The 14,995-nt window shown below is 39.9% G+C and overlaps 3 protein-coding genes across 7 annotated transcripts in view; 2 read left to right on the forward strand and 1 right to left on the reverse strand.

The window, feature by feature from the left end:
- The window catches only part of LOC109474834 (leucine-rich repeat-containing protein 74A-like), an 11,104-nt gene extending 2,248 nt beyond the window's left edge, over positions 1–8,856 (forward strand). Inside the window, exons 2-15 of one of the 5 annotated variants that reach the window (XM_019775259.1) lie at positions 439–1,282; positions 1,561–1,748; positions 2,219–2,326; positions 2,967–3,060; positions 3,332–3,381; positions 3,847–3,928; positions 4,698–4,783; positions 5,213–5,407; positions 5,841–5,936; positions 6,187–6,309; positions 6,442–6,579; positions 6,884–6,969; positions 7,709–7,880; positions 8,069–8,856. In XM_019775259.1, the coding sequence (XP_019630818.1) occupies positions 1,192–1,282; positions 1,561–1,748; positions 2,219–2,326; positions 2,967–3,060; positions 3,332–3,381; positions 3,847–3,928; positions 4,698–4,783; positions 5,213–5,407; positions 5,841–5,936; positions 6,187–6,309; positions 6,442–6,579; positions 6,884–6,969; positions 7,709–7,880; positions 8,069–8,278 (1,719 nt within the window). In that variant the 5' untranslated portion in view covers positions 439–1,191 and the 3' untranslated portion in view covers positions 8,279–8,856. Of the gene's footprint in view, positions 1–32; positions 1,283–1,560; positions 1,749–2,218; positions 2,327–2,966; positions 3,061–3,331; positions 3,382–3,846; positions 3,929–4,697; positions 4,784–5,212; positions 5,408–5,840; positions 5,937–6,186; positions 6,310–6,441; positions 6,580–6,883; positions 6,970–7,701; positions 7,881–8,068 lie in introns of those variants that run through there. The other 4 variants (XM_019775260.1, XM_019775263.1, XM_019775264.1 and 1 more) reach the window with 4 other exon arrangements.
- Positions 8,857–9,086: 230 nt separating this feature from the next.
- On the reverse strand, positions 9,087–11,411 carry LOC109474875 (ADP-ribosylation factor-like protein 2). The gene is made up of 5 exons (XM_019775338.1): positions 11,232–11,411; positions 10,578–10,688; positions 10,148–10,310; positions 9,914–9,994; positions 9,087–9,740 (listed from the first exon to the last, which is right to left on the reverse strand). Exons 1-5 carry the CDS (start codon positions 11,294–11,296, stop codon positions 9,606–9,608), a joined length of 555 nt encoding a protein of 184 aa, XP_019630897.1. The 5' UTR covers positions 11,297–11,411; the 3' UTR covers positions 9,087–9,605.
- Positions 11,412–11,453: 42 nt separating this feature from the next.
- LOC109474816 (ribosomal protein S6 kinase delta-1-like) overlaps positions 11,454–14,995 on the forward strand; it is a 16,492-nt gene continuing 12,950 nt past the window's right edge. The window contains exons 1-6 of the mRNA XM_019775208.1: positions 11,454–11,577; positions 12,778–12,813; positions 12,977–13,094; positions 13,304–13,419; positions 13,809–13,974; positions 14,273–14,434. Of these exons, the coding sequence (XP_019630767.1) occupies positions 11,470–11,577; positions 12,778–12,813; positions 12,977–13,094; positions 13,304–13,419; positions 13,809–13,974; positions 14,273–14,434 (706 nt within the window). The 5' untranslated portion in view covers positions 11,454–11,469. The remainder of the gene's footprint in view (positions 11,578–12,777; positions 12,814–12,976; positions 13,095–13,303; positions 13,420–13,808; positions 13,975–14,272; positions 14,435–14,995) is intronic.

A 14,995-nucleotide genomic window follows, 5' to 3' on the forward strand; every position in this document is an offset into this window, starting at 1 on the left:
ACAAATATTTCATGAAAGACCCATTTCTTGTGATAGACATAATGTAATCCAGCAATAATAGGCCTCACCAGCATGCATAAAAAGGATCCACCACAAGTGAATTTACTATGCATTTTGATAATAGCAATTTCAATAGCTGTGGTGTTGTATTCTTTCCCAGATGACAGCTATGGTTTATCCACACTCCTGTTACAAAGAGCCTCTCAGTGGTCTGAAAGGACATGTCACAACAGGAACGTAAAGTATCCAACAATCACTGTCATCTCGGCCACACCGTGTGGGGTGTCAGTCTGAGTCATTCCTGTCTCGAAGAGATAGGTACAGGTAAATTCTGTCCAATAGTAAAATTTTATGACTAGCAAATACAGCAAGGAAACATCTTGTGGATACATATTCCTACCTGTAGGATTTTGGGTACAGGATTTTGATTGGTGACAGGTGTGACAGTGACTGATACATCCTTCTCACAACAATGGCACACAAAAGCCTTTCTTCTCATCAATGAACACAGAGCACAGCTTTAATCATGTTGACAATGCCGGTCATAACCCTCATGAATTGATTATGTGTCCATGGATACATGTATGTCATCTCCAGTTGGTATTGAAGTATGGTTGAGTGTCTTGACAATCCTCCACAGCACTGTTAGAATTCTTTTGGACCAGGATCATTACAGCCAAGATAGATTCCTGACTTGGACTTTACTGTTGGAATTGTTTACAAAGGGATAATGTGTGTGTGTATATACAGCTGCAAGTAAGGCCTCATCTTTGCTTTGGTTACTACTTATTTTACCTTAAATACATCATAAATAATCTCTGTCACAAGGGGCAGTTTTCAGTGTTGGGTTTCTTTGGACGGCTCCTCATGGTTTGCAACGTTTTCACATCAAAACTACACTGCTGACAGCATCCATGCCTCTTGACAGGAGAAGAGGAACACGTGAATGTTTATACCTGAAAAGTTGACCAGCTGCTCTTTGTTTAGTCTCCTGACTTTCTGATCACACAAGTGAAGCCTTCTGAAGGTACCTCCTGTCTCTAGACTTACTTGGACTCAAGCCCTCCCATCCCAAACAATTTACCAACGTTTTAAGTACATTTGAATGCAGTAGGATCGTTGTCTCAGTCCAAATTGATAAGCATTGTGAGTAGGAACGGTGTCTAACAGAAAGAACATGGAGTATATTTGATGACCGCTGTCAGAAGTACCATGGCCACACCAGACTTTGATAATGACCTGGGAGACTCGGACGACTACGAAACGGACCTGGAACTGGAAGGTAAAATATAACATAACTATTGCTTGCTGAAAGATTCTACTGAATCATTGTACTCAACATAACTAGTTTGTGGATTTTATTCCTCTTTTTGTGTAGTTGTGATATCTACAGAAATCACTCTAGTTAGAAGAAGCTTCTAAAATTTAATAACCACTTGTTTGTTGCCATGCATCAATTTTTTATTTTGAATACTAGTACAACATTGGTCAAAGAACAACTAAAAAATTTCATTGCTGATACATCAGTCCTTGACTTAGGTTCGTTTTACTGTCCATCAGAGCCCGAAGTTGTCCAGCAGGAGTATGACCCTGTGAGTGAGATGACCAGACTGTACCGGTCAGTCTGCAGAAGGACAGGAGTGGTCCCAGCGTCCACATTCCTGCGTCACCTCACGGCCAGTGAGCTCAACATGGACCACTATGGGCTGGGTCCTTTGGGGACAAAGTGCATTGCAACTGCCCTCAAGGTATCAATTTCAGTGCTTTTTTACACAATTCTGGGTGAAATAAAAGAGCAAGGATTAGAACAGAGCAGCGAAAAATAAATTGCACACAGAAAATGGAACAGCAATACAATAGAAGCTACCATAATACCATCGATGTTCCACCTACTAGTATTTGACTGTTGCAAGTTCAAGATATCTTCATTTTCAAAACCAGATATTATCCTTTTTTTGCCCCATCTTGCTTTTTGTTGCGGTCTCACATTGAATTTGGGGTCTTCAATGGATGTCATCCATAATTACTTGGTGTGCCTTAAGGTGTTTTAGCAGTTTCACATTAAATATACAAATAGCAGACAGCAAACAACTGGAGTCAACATGTAGTGTTCTATCCGACTAAATTTAATTGAATGACAGTGTGGATAAGAAATAAGTATTAAATACGATGCCCAGACACATCAGTAACCCATCTAACATTGTCGACATACACGCAGATGAGCACCTTCATAGAGACGCTGAGCTTAGAAGACAACTGGATGACTGGTGAGGGAGGGGTGTACATGGCAGACATGCTTAAGGAAAATCCCAGCATCACAGACATTGTAAGTCTTGTGTGTCACGTCTATCATACATGTATTTGCATGTCTGGAACCACACATTTATGCAAACACATTTCGGTGTTTTACCTTGGTAATGCTGATTTTTGTTTTCATCTCATACTTGAGGTGTTGTGACCCCATACTGCCACCAACATTTCTTCCCTGAACTTTGAAAATAACCATGTAATTTGCATATCTAGTTTATGCTATCAATCACAACTTATATTACACATCTTTTCATATCATCATGTGATACTATATTGTGTCTACTTTCCATAGCTTATGTCATACTTATCAATTACTTATTGCCCTAGGAAATTCAATACCTTGAATGACGTTATCAGTATAATTTATCAATGTTCCTCTCTTCCTCCTTTTCATATCAAACTCTATTATAGCATTTCATTTTAGTCAAGCAAATGGCATCCAAATCACCAGTTATTATTAACATTACTGCTGGTATAACACAAATATGTCAGTAATGTCACAACCATTAAAACATCAAAGGATCGAATCAATGCATTCTTAATAATTTTATCATATTACCTTAATCTTGACATAAGTTAGTTCCCTACATGATACCAGAACACTACCGGTATGTACAACACCAGGCTCATGTGGCTCATATGTCTGTGTTTACTAGAATCTGGCCAGCAACAGACTTGGTACTGAAGGCTCAGAGGCAATAGGTGACATGTTACTGGAGAACCGGTCTCTCAGGAGAGTTAATCTGGCAGGTAAAGATGAAGTAATCAGCTTGACAATACATTGTCTCATCAGTAACCTAAGCTTTTTCATTGAACTTCACATTATAACAGTACATGGCTATCCAAATAATATAATAAACATAAGTTCCATGAGTTTGTGATTGTATGAAGAACGAATGTGGTAATTTAAAGGATTATCACTGGAACATTATTATGATGAGTTTCAATTATTACTGACTGTTGTGGGAATCACATGGAGTGATTACTTTGGAGCAGCTAAAATGTTCTTTATTTTGCACAGACAACAAATTCAGTGACAGGGATGCTATGTTCTTTGCCGGTGCTATGCAGGTACATGCTACCATTGTTTTGATTGATCCAACATGCACACATTGAAAATGGTTTAGGCAGGGACACACTCAAGTTTGAAAAAAACTTGATTAATATAGGTGTAGCTTTAAATAAAAAGAGTCCAACGGTATGATTAAAAAGGTACAAAGACTTTATTGACAGACAGAATTGTGGCAAAATATTATAATAAATTTGGAAACAGCGGCAGTCCAAGCTTTCCTTCTCTCGGATAAGGTAATAGTACACAGGTAGGTAGATTAACATTAATGACGGTTGAAAGTGACCCATTTTAGTGATGAAACTCTAATGCATTTTGTTGGAATTTACCTTTGCTAACATTTGCCTTTGATGTATTCCTGCTCCTGTATTGGTTTACATACATCCCATCAAAGGTAATTGCAGATTCTGCACCTGAGACTGTCATGTCTGAAATCAATACACATCTTCCCTGTCCTTCCTGGTCAGAGTAACAGATATCTGGAGGAACTCAACCTGAGTGGAAACGAGTTCAGTGAAGTAGGCGGAGGATTTATGGGAGCTGGGATAGGTAGGTGTCTACAAAAACATGTTTTATATCAGTGACTATCTTGGGATATCATTTGTTCATAACTTGTTCAAACCTGTCAACATTCAATGGACTTGACAGTAAGGAACAGATTCTTCACTGGAATGTGCACCAGTCACAACACTTTTTCATTATGGGAATGTTGCTTAGCATGAAGGATTAAACTGTTTCATTATGTGAATATTGTTCAGCACCAAGGACAGAACTGTTTCATTGAGTGAATATTGTTCAGCACCAAGGACAGAACTGTTTCATTGAGTGAATATTGTTCAGCACCAAGGACAGAACTGTTTCATTGTGTGAATATTGTTCAGCACCAGGGACAGACCTGTTTCATTGAGTGAATATTGTTCAGCACCAAGGACAGAACTGTTTCATTGAGTGAATATTGTTCAGCACCAAGGACAGAACTGTTTCATTGTGTGAATATTGTTCAGCACCAAGGACAGAACTGTTTCATTGAGTGAATGTTGTTCAGCACCAGGGACAGACCTGTTTTATTGAGTGAATGTTGTTCAGCACCAAGGACAGACCTGTTTCATTGTGTGAATGTTGTCCAGCACCAAGGACAGACCTGTTTCATTGAGTGAATGTTGTTCAGCACCAAGGACAGAACTGTTTCATTTTGTAAATGTTGTTCAGCACCAAGGACAGACCTTTTCCTCCGTGTGAATATTGCTTAGCACCGAAGAGATACAAAACTGTTCCGTTGTGTGTTATAATGTTTAAAAGTCATTTTGGTTTCATCCAGGTGCAAATGAGACAATCACTGCCCTGAACCTGAGCTGGAATCACCTGCGGCTGAAGGGTGTGTTTGCTCTGTGCAGGGGACTGAGGGTAGGCATTTCTGTACAGTACTGTGTTAAAAATCTATGTGTACCTATTTGGGAGTCTTCCATTCATCTTTTGACACGCAGTAGACAAGGGGGCTGCTGTGGGCTCTTAACACAACAAGTAACCATATCGATTTTCTAGTAGTAGTCTGGTAAATAGAATTTAAGAATCACTTCCTCACACTGTTAAGTGTCCACACAAAATGATGCCATTGAAAATACATATCTGCCTGTTGTTTGTCAAGAGATGGCAGTGCCAGTTGATGGACATGACCATTTCTTGCATAAAAGACTTAATTTCAAAATGGCATAAAAGTGTTGGTATGGTTTTTGATATTGTTTGCCTCTTTATCTGTCACAATACCTCACAGAAGGCATGCTGGAAATTGATATGCAAAGAAACAAGAAAAACTATCAAACTAATTTTGTATAGAGCAACAACACACTGCAGTGGCTGGACGTGTCATGGAATGGGTTTGATGACGAAGGTGCATCTGGCCTGGCCACCGTGCTGAAGTACAATGAAGTGCTGACTTACCTGGATTTAACCAACAACAGGATTTCAACAAGAGGCGCAATGAAAATGGCTAAGGCACTGTGTATCAACAAAACCCTACATACCCTTAAAGTAAGTCAATGTGGTCAGTCTATCAGTCTGGCCCAACTACAGTATGCAAACAAGTCTCAAAGTCCAGAAGTTACATGTACCTGTGCCATAATTTTGTTCCTCCCAGTGTTTTATTTAGGATGGAGTGAAGTCTTGTTTTTCCCCTTCAAGTTGTGTTGGAATTTTATCATGTCAACCAAAGCTGTACAGCTGTTGCCAAACCTTGCAGGATGTAGTCATACAATGTGATGGCAACAGGCGTCTATATTAATTTCATACATGCAGAATTCTAAGCCCTACCTGCTATATGTGTATCATTAGACTATCTTTTTTTCATACCACCCTTTTTGAAGCTGTAAATGTGCTAGGTGCATGATCTATAGTTTGAAATATGGTGCAGGGTGTTATCAGCCCTTCATCCATGTATTTCACTTTCAACTTTGATCCTCTCCAGCTTGGGAAGAACCCTATTGGCATGGATGGGTCACTGCAGCTGCTAAAGGCGGTCAGAAGCAATGAAGAGTCTGGTATGCACGTGCTGGATCTGACGGTGAGTCTAGCTGCAGTGTGCACCCAAAAAAGGCGGAGAGAAAATGTAGCTTTCTTTGTTGATAGATCTACAGGGGATAGCTTGAGTGATACAAAGAAGTATATGTACACAGTAAGTTAACCTATTTCTACAATAGAGTAGCATGCAGCAGGACTTGGCACAGTATAACAATAACATTGACAAAAGTATCTTTGCATCAGTGGTTTGTGTGTAGTGATGTTCCTTCCTGCATGTCTGCTACATTCTGCAGGATGTGCTGTTGAGTCAGGAGTTCCTGGACCTGTACACTGTTGTCCAACAGGAGCGGCCACACTTCAGTGTAGTGTATGGAGGGGTGGGGCAGGACCTTGGCTGGATGGTGAATGACAAAAAGGTACATGGATCATTATTGGCACACATGTTGGTTGCCAGCTTAGTGAATGGGCTTGACAATATCAATGTGTTGATACATGTAATGAGCTGATACACATTACATGTATTTAACTTAATTGACTTACTAACACAGCACTTGAAGCGAGACCCCATGCAGGTCTTCCAGGACTACATCTACAAGAACCACACACGAGTCATCACTGTCTTCCAGAGTTTCAACCGGGGGGACCGGGATAGAGTCACCAGGGAAGCATTCAAAAAGGGCATTAAGGTAAGAACATGATGGCAAAGTCAGCCAACATGCACTCATGTTTCTTTAGATGTGGAAAAGGCATTTATAAATTTACTTAAACCAAGGACACAGATAAAATCTTCCAGATTTCAGTAGGTGTGTGTGGTTGATCTACACACTGGCCTTATATTATATTCTGTATCTTCTGTATCTGTATCAGTATAGCCAGTATAACCGCCCTTCACAGGCATGCGGCGCGGCGGCAGCTTTGGGTCCTAAAAAATCCTCTTAGGAGACCTAGGACATTTTAGTAGTGGTCCTTGACAAACCCTATGTGTTTCAGACAGCCAAAATCCCGTTGGCGCCTCATGAAATCGAACACATGCTGGACGTGCTGGATTCTGATGGTGACGGCATGATCAGTTATGGGTACGTATCCTACTGCACTAAATCTATTCCCTGAAAAGTTTTAAGACCTTGAAATACTACATAAATATAAAAGGCATTGTGGGCATTTTCATATTAAAGGCCACACCAATTTAATTTCTTGGTTAATGGATTTTTCTAGAAAAATAATGGGTGGGCGGGCGAAAAATAAAAAAATAAATAAAAACAGGCCTAGGCATCCTATTATGGCCCAAAATGGTACGATAGGAGCCATGAAGTCAACACAACAGGCTGGTTCAAAATTTAAACAATGAATTTTGAACTTTTAATGACACCATTGCATTGAAAGATGAAATAACTGTAACAACTAGGATGAAAATGACTGTTTTTAACTGTTCAGGGCAAAATATGAGCATTTTGCAGTTGATTTTGAATTTTTATTTTTATTTGCAAATCAGAAAAAAATGAAGCGGGCGAATCGTTTAACCAAGAAATTAAATTGGTGTGGCCTAAAGGTCATTATTTTTTATAATCTATACTCAGTCTGTCAAATTATTTTCTAAGTATCATAATGATTGTGGTTTTAGGAGAGGTTTTTACACCTGTTGTGATACCCCTTCCCTCCCCCCCCCCAAAAAAAATCAAAGGCCAAGTGACACACAAAGTTGTCAAATCAGTATTTCATTCATATATTTCTTTTTGTTTCCCAGCTAGTATCAAAAGTAAGGTTACATTAGAAGAGGCTGACAGAATTCTAAGTCTAACTTGTTTGAGACTGCAGTGATGTTATGGCTGGCCAGAAGGAATTGTTTAAGAAGAAGAGGGAGGAGGAGTGGAAAAAGTACACAGAGGTGCTCGAGGAGCGCAGGCGTAGAAGACAAGTCAAGGAGAAGTTAGAGGGTGCCATGGATGTGTTAGACAAGGAACCCAGGAGTGCAGAGGCCTGGATCAGGGTAAGTCAGCCTGGACCATATAGAAGCGGGGGTGGGGTGGTGACTTATAGCATATATAAAATAGAACAAAAGGCTACACAAACTTTATCTCATGAAAAACATCCAATGATTTTTCATTACTTGAGCCTCATGTCACATGGAGGTTGAACTCTAAAAGTGAAGCAAATGTTCAATGTTGACTGCTACAGGCCCTCCAGCGCATGAAGCACAAACAGATGACTCCGTCACGATCTAGTACAAGATCTGGATCCCGACTGGGACTAGGGAGATCTGACAGCAGAGCCAGAAGCCCGTCACCGGCAGGAACCACAGATGAGACCAAACAGGTGACCAGGACCAAGACCCCACAGCTGATGAGTGTTGTGGGCAATGTCTGGAAGAAGGCACATCCAAACTAGAAAGGCTGACATCTTTTAGGTTGGGTGTACCAAATGAATGCACTTATTCCCAAAAGTGAATTTCGAGATAAATACTGAGTGACAGGCATTTGAGTAACCTGCAAAGAGTTGGACGCACGAACATTCTCAAGTCATAACCACAAGCTGTCAGATAAAAACGGACATACAAGTACAATGGAGCTAACAGGTGAAGATCATGACATGTCATAGGAAGGGAGAGAACAGTAGGCACACATAGAACTGCTATGAAAAGGTCCACTGCAGTTTTTTAAAAAAAGTATGTAAGAGGCCTAAATCCCAGGCAGATACCCCAAAGATAGCTTTTAAAGGAATTCGTACAAGTAGGGTTTGACTAAGATACTAATATTCTTAGTATACATGTATACAGATATTAAGATTCTTTTCTGGCACAGTATTAGTCGTAAACTATCATATGGAAGATGAAGTGTCTTGAAGTCAGGATGGTTGCTGTTAATGATGGTAACTAATGTTTGATTACCGAATATATACCTTATGTCTTCTATTGTAATATCTTGTAGTAATTGTTGCAAATAAACCATAGTTTAGATGGAGCAATTGGCTGTTGCTGAGCATGTATTACTGAAAATCCATCTACATGTACAGTGTATGTCTTCTCAAGTTAATGTGTTGACAGAATCTGACACACACACACACACACACACACGCATGCTACTGAAAATTTTGGCAAAGGTGATAATTAATGTGCTAAACAAATGACAACATCCATGGTGCATGTTTAATTAGATTAAATTTAATTCGATTTAATTTAAATATAACCAAACACATTTCCTGAAAAACGTAGTGGATACTTCCCCAAGATGAAAAATTATTCTACTTTTAATATTCATTTAGAAGACCATTCTTGCACACTGATAAAATCTGCATCTGTGGTCACAAAAAAAGTGATAAAAATGGAGATAAAATTAACAAACAAACAAGAAAGCTAATTTTCTTATTACTCTAACATACATTGTATTCATTTTTCTCACATTCATTTTTGGTAATTACATTAATTTCTTGCAGTCATCAGTGAAAAGGTCACACATTGGGAAAGATATGATGCAACTTGCATGCAATCTTCACATAAATCTACAAATCACATGCTTCAAGACAACCGAGCAATGACAATAATGAGACATTCCACTCTCTTCTATAAGTATATTACTTCCTGCACTATGCAGTAAATGAGAAAGACCATTTAGATTTTTTTAATCCCTGAATTTCAGCAGACCCACCTCACAATTAAATCTGAGTAAAATTACATCTTGTTTAGAGTACTGAGTATAATAGATATCCTTGTGTTAAATCAGTCCATGGTAAATATCCTGGAGGAGATGTCATCAATGATCCAGTCCATGCCCTGTAGGAGATTCTCCCCAGTCACAGCACTGCAGCCCTGGATCAGCCAGTGGTGTGTGGTGATGCCATCCAACTCCAGCACCTACAGGGGGGAAGAGATATGTTTGCAAGACAGTTTCTACAGGCATACAGAAATACAGCAGGAAGAGACATAACAGCACACACAGCAGGGAACATGTGCACTACAAAAAGGATCAACTTCTATGCATTACCATTATATCAAGTGCTACTCAGCATAATATATACTTGCAGTACCTCTCTGATCTGCTGGGCGGGTAGGGCACCTGGTAGGTCCTGCTTGTTTGCAAACACAAGAAGGGTGGCACCAGCAAGTCTCTGGAAGGAACAAGAGAAGCTAATATAGTAACTGCATGTTAAAACAGGAGAGATGCTCAAATGTACAGCTACTACAGTATCAGGATATTTCCACACTGAATCCTTCTTAACTATTGATTCCATCTGTTATTTTGCTTTTCTAATGTACAGTACCTCTTCTAACAACAGAGCCTGCATCTCTTTTTTGCAGTCATCCAGTCTGCGTTTGTCTGCACTGTCCACCACCCAGATCAGCCCATCTGTGCTCTCATAGTAGTTCCTCCAGTAGGACCGCAGCGACTTCTGACCTCCCACATCCCACACATTCAACTTGAACCTGGAAAGTCAATATGAAAGCATAAACCAGCTTAGCACACTTAAGAGCTACATGTACCATAATCTCCCAATGGTCATTACAGAAAAACTACTTGTTCATCAGTAAATACAGGTTCATTGTACATGTACTACTCTAGGGAAATCCCCCTCGCTCTTTTGGACAATGAAGTTCAACCCTCTCCTGGCTATTGTGTGAGCAACAATAGCCAGGATTCAACCTTGTACTGTGGTGTTCTGAAAGTGGGTGGAAACTGATCAGACTACATACCCTCTGTGCTCTAGGGTTTTGATGTTGAATCCTAATGTTGGTGAAATGGTGTTGATGTCCTCTCCATTAAACTTCTTCAAAATTGTTGTTTTTCCTGCATTATCGAGACCTCTGAGACAATTACATTAAGGACCTTCAAAGCATTGAATGCATTTGACATTAATTAACGGTTAAAAATACAAGACAGGCAGCCCACCCTTACTAGGCCTTTATAGACATACATCTTTTTTGTATTTCTAAAATTTTTAAAGTGATTTCTTACTGTAATTAAGGGGGTTTAAAATGATAAAAATTTCACAATATGATAATGATCATATAAAAACAGCTTGACAAAATATGACAAACTTACCAAACCACTCCCAATCCAGGAACCTGTGTCAATAACGGAAATGTCTTGCACTACTGCTAGGATCATCCTGTCAATAATGCAATGTTTCCAGTTATTGACAGGATGGTGGAAAAAAATCTGTTATTGACAGGGTCATCCAAGTTGCCAGGATCCAACGTTTGTTGGTTTCATCTACATTAGGCCATGCTTGTGTAAACCCAAGGAGGTTAAAAATCTCCTTGGTTAACCCCCCTCCACGCTCTTTCGTTTTTCCCTCGTATGTAAACATGGGCTATCATCTACCGTGATGAACCCCAAAAGGATACAGCATCAGCAGTCGAACTTCCTTCTCCTTCTGCTTCATCTTCTTCAGAATCGTCAGCAAACCCATAGTTTCTGGTCTCCTTACACACGACGATCCAAACTGTGTTTATATTCCTGATTAGTCAGTCACAAATTTGGTCACCGGTCACAATGATTCATTCCAAAATGGCGCTATGCCGCAAAACGTCTAAAAAAGATCTTACGACATACGGCGACCCTTGACCTTTCTATCAACCCAAAATGGCAGGACGGAAGGGGAAGGAGAATGATGCTTGCATCCGCTGGTTTGACGTGTCGGATCCTCAACTACACGAGAAAGGCTACACCATATACAAGGTCACACTGAAGGTGAGGTCTAGACCTGCTGTGTAAGGTCATCGTGTACAAAAAACAATCATTAACATCGGCATTTTACTGCTACTGTGCTGAGATGTTGACTAACAGTCTTGTAAGAAAAATTTGTTATCAACGCCATGTAACGTATTTTTTATAGGCCGACGATAATCCCGTGAATAAAACAATTTTTGCTCTATTGAACATATTATCCTGTCAAATGATATATAAAACCTTTCCTCGCAATATACATATTACAGTTGAAAACCAATCAGAAGCCAAGAAACATCTGTAGCAACCGACAGCCTATTCATGATGATGCAAAGATCAAATCGTTTTGGATCGATTTGGTAGTCAAGACGATAAACGAAGTTCAAGTCAATATGGATTTTGTGTTCATGCTCCAAACTTGCACCAAGGTATATTGTCCTTGCTTGCACACTCAAATCAGCAACATCTTGAATTGGATCTGCATTTCACAGGTATACCGCTAGTAGTGCTCGGTGGTGGTTACATGGTCATGTGGTCAAAAAGTACATATGTTGTCACTGAGCTAACTATGCATAAATTATGTAAGTATAGATCATTAGCATATGGACTGAAATAAGTAGAGATGGCCACCAATCACAATTGATCATTGTACAACCTTAGTTTACCTTACTATCATAATGATGCAGAAAGAAAATAAACAAGAAAATTTACAAACGTTTCTTGGACTCCTTGGTATGAGTTTTCCAAACTCCTGTTTCTCAATGATTTGCCAGCAACCTGACAATAATTTACAGTACAGTATTTCAGTATTGATTTTGTCTAGTATCATAAGTATGTTGCTACTTGTGGTATGACTGAGATGGAAGTGTCAGATTACTCAGATTGCTACTTGTACTCCCCAGCTGTTCAAATGGACTGACCCAAATGTAAGCCCCACATCCACATCCTGCTGTGGAGCATTCCATTCAGTCTGGGGGCATGCATTAAGTTTGCCCTGTGTGTTCCAGGGGTCAGCGGTCCAGCCACAGTTTGTCTGAATGTTAGGAAACGTTGTCAGTTGTGGGGAGGTGAAACAAATATTACTACTTAGGAAACCTTCAGTGTCAAAAGGGCCATCAGTCTGCCTGGAAGACATTTCAAGTGGAATGTCACTTGGAGAGTGATTGGCATTAACCCAAGACCCTGACCCAAGGTTCTAAAACAGTGTGCAATCTCTCCTTTCAGACATTCCCTCGGGGAAAAGCAGATGCAGAGTCAGAGGTGAGTGTTGCAGCAAGTTATGGTTGACAGTCTTTGACAGTCATGTCGCCTTGAAAGTCAGTTTGTCAATATATTCTGCAAAGCCTTTTACACAGGACTGCTCTGCAAAATTCATGAGTTATTCCCTAACTTTGATCCCACTTGTTGTATCAACTGTCTTCAGGTCGTCGTTTGGAGGAGATATAATGACTTTAAGAAGCTGCACAAAGCTCTGTATGCAAGATACAGAAACCTGGCCAGATCTGAGCCCTTCCCAACATTTGCAAAGGCTAAGATATTTGGTGAGTACTTATAGTCATGATCTTGAGTATATTGAATTGTACATATAAACTACAGCAACAATTAGGTTAAGATTATATCTATTTCAAGATTTTAAGTTTGCATGCATTTAAATATCATATGCCTTGAAATTAAATGGCTCTGTAATTGTAAATGAAACATTTTTGAAAATGCTTTTTGTCATAAATCCTTTTGGCTGTTCCCATCCCAGGTAGGTTTGATGAAGCAGTAGTAGAAGAGCGGAGACAGAGTGCGCTCCAGTTGTTAGAGTTTGTAGGGAAGATCCCCTACCTCGCCAACAGCAGCATTTTACAGACATTCTTTGAGGTAAGACATACATCTTTGTTAAAACTAGAAATCAGAGATTTCAGACTTCCCGGTAGTATTTTTTTTAATTATTGGAACGATAGAGGGCATTCTATGATATACTTTAGTTGGGACTTAAGGAACACTTAATCAGTCCAGCTGATCCCCTGACCAGGTGGTATGACCTTCAACCATTTCCTTCAACCCGACTCTGACCTTTTGACCTCCTGTCAATTCATAAACTCATGACTTCATATTCAAAGTCAAGGACCCAGTTGTTACATATATATTATAATATATGGAAGACACAGTTGAAGATGTTCTCCAGCAGAGACCAAAATTGGTGTCAGATGGTCCAGAACACTGAATACATGTACAACTGTGCTTGTTTCTGCCTTACATTTGTACAGGGAGGATTGCAGGTGGATCCAGAGGGAGAGCAGCAGGCCTTGAAAGAAGCTGTCCTGCAGCCTGCTATCATCACATCAGTCCCAGCAGGCATCACACAAGAAACTGAAGAAGACAATAAAGAGTCCCCTCAGCAGGAGTCTGCGGGAAGCAGTGAGCCAAGCTTGGGTATGTCTTCATGTCAAAGATTCAAAATCTTCCAGAATCAGCTATCATGTGCTTCCTGCAGTCCCTTAACTGCTTAAGATGACGGAACTGTTGTTATTTAGGGCGGGAGACTTTTAACTGTGACAATGAAAAAATTAAGGTGGGAAATAACCATTGGAGTTAAGTATGGACTTTGAGTTTTTTCTCTCTAACTTTTGTAACTCCATCCTTACCTGCACTAACCTGATTATGCAGGTGGTACTGTATTTTGATCCCTGCAATAGAACACTGAAGCAAAAGTTGATCTCCCCATGTGCAGGTGGGGTTTGGTTGCACAAGACTGCTGATGACAACATCAGTCTACACTCGGATGACATGACCTGTAGCGATGACGATGCAACCACTTTCACAGACGATTCCATGCCCAACACACCACTGCCATCCCAGGATATGTCTTTCTTCGACCCTCTTAACAAGAAAGGTACATGTACTAATAACAGAATCTCTAGTTCAACAGGTTTAACTTTAAGGACCTGCAAGTTAACAGATAAGCTCATTTTGGACCAATTTTGGTTAATAGATTAGACACAGGCATCCAAAAGTTCCATAGAAAGTGGGTCTGGCTGGTTCCTCAGGTGATATGGAATACACAACTGTTGTATGGACAGAGAGTACTAGTATATAATTTTTTTTTTTTTTTGGACCTCTCAGTGACTGTTATAGAACTGCAGGGGCATTTTTCGTAAAATATTTGAAAGATGATACATGTAGGTGATTGACTTATTCATTATGCAAGTAAGTTTACAATTTGCATACAATGTACTTGGAGGAAAAACTTTAATGTTCCTGCTGCTTTCAAGTAATACTGTAACAGGACCAGCTGGCAAAGTCATTAGGGTGCTGGCCTGGAACTCAGGACAACAAACATGTGGTAGTAGTGGGCTATTGGAAAATGGTTCCCTGTTTCTACTGCTTCCTGTGGTGTATTAGTGAAAGGTTGAACTCTACTTGACTGTACTGTTGTTCCAGATCTGCTGGCCTG

The sequence above is a fragment of the Branchiostoma belcheri genome, unplaced genomic scaffold (genome assembly GCF_001625305.1).
Source record: "Branchiostoma belcheri isolate BF01 breed outbred unplaced genomic scaffold, Haploidv18h27 scaffold32, whole genome shotgun sequence".
Lineage (NCBI taxonomy): Eukaryota > Metazoa > Chordata > Leptocardii > Amphioxiformes > Branchiostomatidae > Branchiostoma > Branchiostoma belcheri.

Excerpts from the sequence above, each read along its gene's own strand:
- LOC109474875 (XM_019775338.1), bottom strand. The coding sequence starts at position 11,296 with ATGGGTTTGCTGACGATTCTGAAGAAGATGAAGCAGAAGGAGAAGGAA. Across the intron at positions 10,689-11,231 it reads GAAGTTCGACTGCTGATGCT|AGGTCTCGATAATGCAGGAA; the intron begins GTATCCTTTTGG and ends TAATTGTCTCAG. Across the intron at positions 9,995-10,147 it reads AGGCTCTGTTGTTAGAAGAG|AGACTTGCTGGTGCCACCCT; the intron begins GTACTGTACATT and ends TGTTCCTTCCAG.